Below are 8,698 nucleotides of genomic sequence, written 5' to 3'. Positions count from 1 at the left end.
ATAAAAAAAAAAAAAAAAAAAAAAAAAAAAAAAAAAAAAATTAAAAAAAAAAAAAAAAAAAAAAAAAAAAAAAAAAAAAAAAAAAAAAAAAAAAAAAAAAAAAAAAAAAAAAAAAAAAAAAAAAAAAAAAAAAAAAAAAAAAAAAAAAAAAAAAAAAAAAAAAAAAAAAAAGAAAAAAAAGCAGACAGTTTTTGTCTAATTAAAAGTATTCATATATATAATATGAATTTTTAAAAATGGATAAAATAAAACAATTTAAAATTAAAAATTTTTGAAAACAAAATAAAATAAAATAAAATAAAATAAAATAAAATAAAATAAAATAAAATGATATACGAATAAATTTATATATACATACACGTATTGGGTAATTCTTATTAACCACAATTTATATATATTATTTTTTAATAAAATAATATATATATATATATATCAAATTGTTTCCTTACACCATTAATAACAATAATAATAGACAAATCTATAAATTGTCTATAAGAATTTTTATGGGTGTTATATTTTATAGTATATACAAAATGATTTATCTATAACAAGAATATACTACAAAATATCCTATGCAAGGATTTATCTATTCGATATATTAAGAACAAAAAAAGGTTTCTACATAATATTGGTGTAACCTAAATATTTATATATATTCAAAATATTTTCTCATGAGTAAATAAAATCCTCTTCATTTCTTAATTTGTCATTATATAGAAAAAAAAAAAAATTACATAATATTTTTTAAATAATAATTCCTTTACACATTTATGATACTTATGAAGTTAAAAAAGTGCAGTATTATTATATTATAATTTAATATGTTCATCATTATGTTTACATTTTTTTTTTTCTTTTTCCTGATTGCGTATTTTATCTGGTATTGAAATCATAATCATCATCGTTATTATTATTATCATCATCATCATCATTAATATCATAATCGCTATAATTATTTTTTTTATAATTCTTTATATTCCTCCTATTTGGAAGTGAAGATTGTTCATCATCTGATACTTTTTGCAATAATTTTTTATAAAATTTTATAATTTCATCTGATTCAAATATAATAATATTATTTACTTCTAATGCAGGTACTTGAACTTTTTTTCCTTTTCTTTTTAATTCGTCAAAGAATATACTTCTTTCTAAAGAATTTTCTTTATTTATATTCTTTAATAAAACAACAATAGGTTTTTTAAATTTACCAAAATCTTCTATTTTATCATTTTCTTTAAATTTTATAATCTGAACATTATCATTATTTTCTAACATAGATGTTACTTTAGTGCAATACTGACAAATACTACTATGATAAAGATATGTTATATATTGTTTAGGATCTTGTGAATCCATTTTATTTGATAATTCTTTATTATTCTTTTCAATATCTTGTGACTTCATTTGGTTCCTTCCAAACAAATGTCGCCCTTCTCCTCTTTTCGAAAATCCTATGAAAGAAAAAGCTAAAGCGATGAAAAGAACTCTCATTATATTCATATAATCAAAATAGGAACAAACAAAAAAAAAAATATATATATATATATATATAACGATGGAACGAAATAAAGGAATAAACAAAATAAAATATATATATTATATATATTTATATATATATATATATATATATATATATATAAGAAACCATAAAAATTTATTTCTTGCAAAAAGAAAAATCCATAAATAATAATAATATTTATATATTCAACAAAGGTTATAAAACGTTAAAAATAAGATATTATACACATATCTACAGGTAACATATATTAAATATATATATAGTCTAAATAATTTATATACCATTATTCCTTTCTTTTAAGCAAAGGGCACAAATCGAATATAAAACAAAAAGGATGTTGTATAGTAAAACTTTCATCTCTGAAACTTCTGTATCAAAAAACAAAAAAAAAAAAAAAAAAAAAAAAAAAAAAAAAAAAAAAAAAAAAAAAAAAAAAAAAAAAAAAAAAAAAAAAAAAAAAAAAAAAAAAAAAAAAAAAAAAAAAAAAAAAAAAAAAAAAAAAAAAAAAAAAAAAAAAAAAAAAAAAAAAAAAAAAAAAAAAAAAACCTACTTTTAAAATATATATATATATATATATTTAAGAGAAAAAATATAAATTAAATTAACATATATTTATATATAAAATGAAAAATAACATGCACTATGAAAAATTTACGTGTTCAAAATAAAATAATAAAAATATTTTTTTAAAAGGTTATAAAAATATGTATACATATAAATATAATATATTATATATATGATATAATAATATATTATTACTTTTTTATAGCTTTAAAAAAACATCTTTCTATTTAAATATATATATATTATATAATTATATATATATAAATATATTTTTTTTAGCTTTATATCTTATATTTAATTTTTTTTTTACAAAAATATATATTTTTTTTAAATACTATATTAATATATTTATATTTATCTCCCTTTTTAATTTATATTTCAAAAAATAATATGTTCTTATTTTGTTGATTTTTTTAACGTTCTCTTAAAAATGTAAACAAGTAAATTTTTTTTTTTTTTTTTTTTAATATTAATTATCTTCATATTATAAACTATCACATATAATGTTATATATTTATTACATATATATATATATATATATATACCAAAATAGGTATATTATAATGTAATCTTGTTTATATAATGTATAGAATCATACTTTATATTCTATTGCATGCTGTATATTTTATTATATTTTTTCTATATTTTTGTAATTTTCAAATACATTCTAATATAAAATAAATATATATTATTTATTTTATTATTTTTTATTTATTATTTACTTATTAGTTTTTAAGCAAAATTATAGCTTCCATTTAAATATTAATATATATCAATGTTTTAAGAAATTAACTTTAAAAATGTATTTCACATTTATAGAAATTTTTTTTTTTTTTTTTTTTTTCTTTTAATATATTCATTCGTTATATATTGTTAAAAAAAATGTTCACGTTTATATATGTTTTTATAAAGTATAAGAGAAAAAAATGATTTTAAAAAAAAGAAAAAAAAAAAAAAAAACAGAACAAACACATTCAATATATGCAATGTTGATGTTTTTTTACTTGAGCTTCTTTTATTATTTTTATTAATCTGCACATTTTTATATATAAGAAAAAAAGTCTAAAAAATATATCAGATAAATATAAAATAAATCTGTTTTATCAATACCATATAACCATTTCAAAAGCGTGTGATATACATATATATATATATATATATATATATATATATATATATGTATGTGTTTACTTTTGATTTACTGGTACTCCTTTAAAGGAATAATTACTTCCTTCCATTGTTTCTTAGAAGAAATAGGTGTATTTCCATTACTGTAAATTTTATTTTCGTCACCAACATATTCCACTACATATGCACTGATTCCATCTGCTGAACATGTACTTGGACTTCTTGTTCTCGAATTATTGATATTATGAACCATATTACTTGGAACATTTAATCTATGTTGATTGTTTCCATTTTTGTTACTGTCATAATATTGTTTATAAGGAAAAGCATTATTAATACTACTATTAGCAACATAATTACTATTATTATTATTATTATTGTTGTTGTTGCTGTTGATGATATTAGCTTTTGTTGTGTAGCTATTTAAATACATGTCATCTGGTTTATTTTCCATATAACTATTTCTGTATATACTGGCATGATTTCTAAAGTTGTTAGTTCTCATCATTGAATTGCTCATATTTAACTTTTGAATATTGTTAGGAGATTTATTATTCGTACTATAATAAATATTATTATTATTATTTATTGTATTAATATCCTTTTTATTATTATTATAATTTATTGTATTAATGTCCTTTTTATTATTTTCATATACCATATTGTTCTTATTCATATTTTCCATATATAATGCATTATTATAAACCCCATTTGGTAATAAAAAGTTACCATACGTAGAATTCATAGCCTTTTCACTATCAACTATAGTACTATTACTATATTTTTTATTTTGAATATCATTTAATGAACTAAACCCTCCCATAGAGTTACCATTCAAAGGATACATAGAATTATATCTATATGGTAAAACATTAGGTGTATTATTATGTATGCTCGTAACACAGGATGATTTTCTTTTTTCCTCATAATTATTATTATTATGATCATTATTTAAATTATTAAATATACTTTTCTTTGTATGAAAAGACACATCCTCGATTCCTTTAATATTTAAATTATTCACATTATTATATTTATTATATATATTTTCCTTTCCATCATTCATATAACCATATTCCTGTGATGATACATCCATATTAGAATATTTTTTAGTACCCACATTATTATTATTATTATTCAAACTTTGCGTAAATTTTATTCTATTCATATTATCCATATTATCTTTATTTCCTACTCCATTATAATTATTAAAAACACGATTTTCATTTAATTTGTTAGAGTACTTTTCCTTTCCATCAACATAACCATTATTATTAACGAAATCATCTACACTCATTGATCGTTGAAAATTTATATTGTCCCTATTTACAAAATTAAATAATTCATTTCGTTTTATCGGATCAAATGAATTCAAATCTAATTTTTTAGTATATATAGAATATCTTCCACTGTTCATATTATTTTCCACACTCTTGTTAACCACCGTGTCATGAGTAATTAAATATGGTTTGTGTATTGGTATTTCTATAATTTTCTTACCCTCATATTTATATATAGGTTTTATTGTCTTAGAAACAGGTACAACTACAGGCTTGTCCACATATTTATTTATGTAAAATGGTTTATCGATAACCTTAATTTTGGGTACTTTTACAGGTACTGGCACATCTATTATTTTAGGTATCTTCTTTACTAATTCGACTGTTTCTATTTTAGGAACATATCTAATCTTTTCTATAGGAATATCTCTATATTTAATTACGGGGACATAATTAGGTCGTTCAATTATTTTCTTTACAGGTACCTTGACCTTTTTTATTACTTCATTTGGTATTTCTACAATTTTTTTTACTGGAACAGCTTTTACGACTTCTCCAATATCATCATATTCTTCATATCTATTCACTATCTTTACTACTGGAACTTCAATATATTTAGGTATTATTTTTGTCTCAATTTTGTTTTTATATATAATTCTTTCTTTGATTTCAGGTTTTTCTATTATTTTTACTACTTCTTGTAATTCAGGAACTTCAACAATTTTATCTTGATAATGTAATTCAGGTACTTCTATCTTCGTTTCCACATATTTATTTATAGGCTTCTTAACCACCTTCTCCACCTCTTTAATTTCATATTTATTCACATATTTATTAACTTTGTGTACTACTGGAACTTCGACAATTTTTTCCACAATTTCTACTTCTCTATATTTTGGAATCTTAATAGTATCAAATCCTTCATGTACTATTCTTTTATCAACTACATGAGAACTATGCTTAGCGCGTGAATAATCAGTATGTGAACTAACCTTTTCAGAAACAGACACAGAAACATTGTCATTTTTTATTGTTTCGTTTTCTGTTACTGTTTTTGATTTATAAATTTCTTCGTTCTCTATAGAATGTTCTTCATTCCTATTATTATCATATTTATTATCAACATAATTTTTCCTTACAACAACATTTCCATTCGTACTCTCACCTATATTATTACTACTATAAAATGTATTTATGCTGGGTACTACATTGTTATCCATTTTAATCATTTTATTATCATCTGTAATGTTTTCATAATTTATTACACTAGAGTACATGTTCTTTCCTGACATATTACTATATGTATTATCATTCACATATAGAGAGGAATTCCCTACGCTGCTAATATTATTTTGTTCATTGCTTATTATAGGTGCACTACTATTATGGTATGAACCTATAAATTCCGTTTCATTTGATATATTGTTCTGTGCACTCATAATATTATTACCACTATATTTCATATTATTTATATAGCTATTTGTATTATTTAATGTGTCATTAATAAGGATATTGTTATTTGGATACATATTAAAATGGCTACTCGAATTATAATTCAAATTATTAATTGGATATGCATTAATAAATTGGTTATTTAAATTATAATTCAAATTGTTATTCGGATAAGAGTTAAAACTATTAGTCATGCTATAATTCCAATTATTATTATTATTATTATTACTATTTGGATATAAAGTATTAAAATGGCTAATAGAATTATTAATCGAATTATTATACGAATTATTAAACGAATTATTAATCGAATTATGAATGGAACTATTAATCATATTATTATTTGAATATGCATTCAAATATTTGTCATTATAAGAAGCATTAATATTTCCTGATTGAAAATTAGTACCACAATATGAAAAAGAATCTATAACGCTAGGTGTATTATAATTATTGTGAAACGTATTTATATAATTTTTTGAATTATTATTTGGATAATAATATGTACTATTTTCGTTTGAGTTATAATATATATTACTATCTTCTTTCTTTATAATATGATTAGAAGAAACTGTTGCTGGTAAATAGTTTGAAATATCACCTGATACATTTAACGTTTCATTCAAATTGGATTTATGAGTACTATAAGGTTCTGTTCCTAATGTATCAGAATTATCCTTTTGTATATTATTATTAATGCTATTTGTTGTATTATCAAAATATAATCCTACTTTATTCTTGTTTAATTTAATACAATTGTCTTTTTCTTGTTCTTCCAAAATTTCGTGGTGAATTTTTTTATTTTGTGCAGATGTTTTGTCCTGTATAATTTCTTCGTTTGTTTTGTTTAAAGAGTTTGATTTATTAATTTTGTTCGAATTTTTTTTATTTAATTTTTTATAATTTGTGCTCAAGTTTTCTTCTTTATCACATTCAAATGAATAACTATTATGTTCATTTAAATTCTTTGTAATGTTCGATTCTTCTAATATTTTAAAACTTACGTTACTACTAGTATTTGAGCTTGCTTCTCTTTCTTCAGAAGAATCCTATAGAGTAAAAAATAGATGCATTATTAAAGGCTATTATATATAAATATATTTAAATACAAAATTATATGTAGGAAAACTATCTTCCCTTTTCACATTTGGTTAAATCAATAAATATAAATAAATAAATATATATATATATATATATATACATATGTGAATATATACACATAACTCACAAAAAAATATTATGTTATTTTTATTTTTTTATTATTACGCAAAATTTTGTAGATGTAACCGAATCTTTAGATAATTTTTTTTGCAATAATACCCTGTTCTAATAAAAAAAATAAATAAATAAAATAATATTTTTATATATCAAAATGTTTATATAATAATAAAAATAAGAATATATCTAAAGGTTATACACACTTATAGATGAAAAGCTATAGGAGGTACGCGGAAAAAAAAAAATAAATTCTAATTTTATTTTACTTGTTCTCGCTTTATGATATTATCACACTTAGTAGTATTTTTCAACATATTGATAAAATGTTTAACAGTTACTAATTTCCTTAATCAAAAAAAAAAAAAAAAAAAATATATATATATATATATATTTATCAATGTATATGTAATAAAAATAAAAGGGTATCTTTATTTTGAATAATGGTACGTATTAATTCTTTTTATACTGTCTATTTTTATTTATAATATGTATATGATAATATGATGTATAATACAACAGCAATTTATTCTTATGTCACTTTGGTACAAAAAATAGTTTTTTTTTTTTTTTTTTTTTAGATGTAAAAAATATATATATACATACAGATGTAATAAATATATGTAGAGTGAAAAAATGTAATAATTCTTTAAAAGGAGTTTATTTGTAAATATAAAAAAAAGAAAACACACAACAAAACAACAAAAAATATCACTATAAAATGAATAATAAGTACTTTATAAATAATATTAAAAAAATAAAATAAAGAACAATAAAATACGTTTCTTTTTTTTTTCTTTCTTTTAATAATATGAAGAGAATAAATGTAAAAAAAAAAATATATAATAAATATATATATTAATTTTAAGATTATTTCCTTTTTTATAAAATATTAAAAAGATATATATATATATATATATATATATATATCCATACATATATATAAAATATTATACCTTGACTAGAAAATAGCTAAAATACACACAATCAAAAATTATTACTTATTCAGGAAAAAAAAAAAAAAAAAAAAAAAAAAAAAAATTATAATAAATATATTACAAAGCTAACTAAAATTTAAAATATTTTATAATTGTATATAGATATTGTAAATAAATAAATAAATATATATATATATATATATATATATATGTATATTAACTGTTGTTTTTTGATTTTTTTATTTTAGTGCATTTTAAATAAATATATATATATATTTTTTTTTTTTACTAGTTATGTAATTCTTATTTATTTTACATTTTTTTTTTTATTTTCTTTATTTTTAAGTATATCCAAAATTATTAACATAAATTAATAATCTTTAATAAATACAGAAAATTGAACAAAAATAATTTTTTTTTTTTTTTTATGAAACACAAAAAAAAAAAAAAAAAAAAAAAATTTTTACAATTTTTTTTTTCTTTTTAAATTTAAAAAAAAAAAATTTTTATATTAATTTAATTTAATTTTTTATTTATTTATATATAAAAAATTATATAAAAAACATTTACTATAAAATATTAAAAAAAAAAATAAAAGAAAA

At 18.5% G+C, this 8,698-nt stretch overlaps 2 protein-coding genes across 3 annotated transcripts; both read right to left on the bottom strand.

Moving 5' to 3' along the window:
* Positions 1-873: 873 nt before the first annotated feature.
* PGSY75_1351800 (hypothetical protein) lies at positions 874-1,876 on the bottom strand (the record flags this gene model as incomplete). 2 transcript variants are annotated; one of them, XM_018787550.1, is made up of 2 exons in its annotated part: positions 874-1,466; positions 1,801-1,876. In XM_018787550.1, 2 exons carry the CDS (start codon positions 1,874-1,876, stop codon positions 874-876), a joined length of 669 nt encoding a protein of 222 aa, XP_018640291.1. The 2 variants fall into 2 exon arrangements, with proteins under 2 accessions (XP_018640291.1, XP_018640292.1); XM_018787549.1 differs by having other exon boundaries at positions 874-1,451.
* A 1,405-nt stretch (positions 1,877-3,281) lies between these two features.
* Positions 3,282-7,475, bottom strand: PGSY75_1351700 (putative inner membrane complex protein 1f; the record flags this gene model as incomplete). Its single annotated transcript, XM_018787548.1, has 3 exons — positions 3,282-6,992; positions 7,210-7,269; positions 7,428-7,475. 3 exons carry the CDS (start codon positions 7,473-7,475, stop codon positions 3,282-3,284), a joined length of 3,819 nt encoding a protein of 1,272 aa, XP_018640290.1.
* Between the last annotated feature and the right edge of the window lie 1,223 nt (positions 7,476-8,698).

Source organism: Plasmodium gaboni, chromosome 13, assembly GCF_001602025.1.
Source record: "Plasmodium gaboni strain SY75 chromosome 13, whole genome shotgun sequence".
Classification (NCBI taxonomy): Eukaryota; Apicomplexa; class Aconoidasida; order Haemosporida; family Plasmodiidae; genus Plasmodium; species Plasmodium gaboni.
This window is presented reverse-complemented; position numbering and strand designations above follow the sequence as displayed.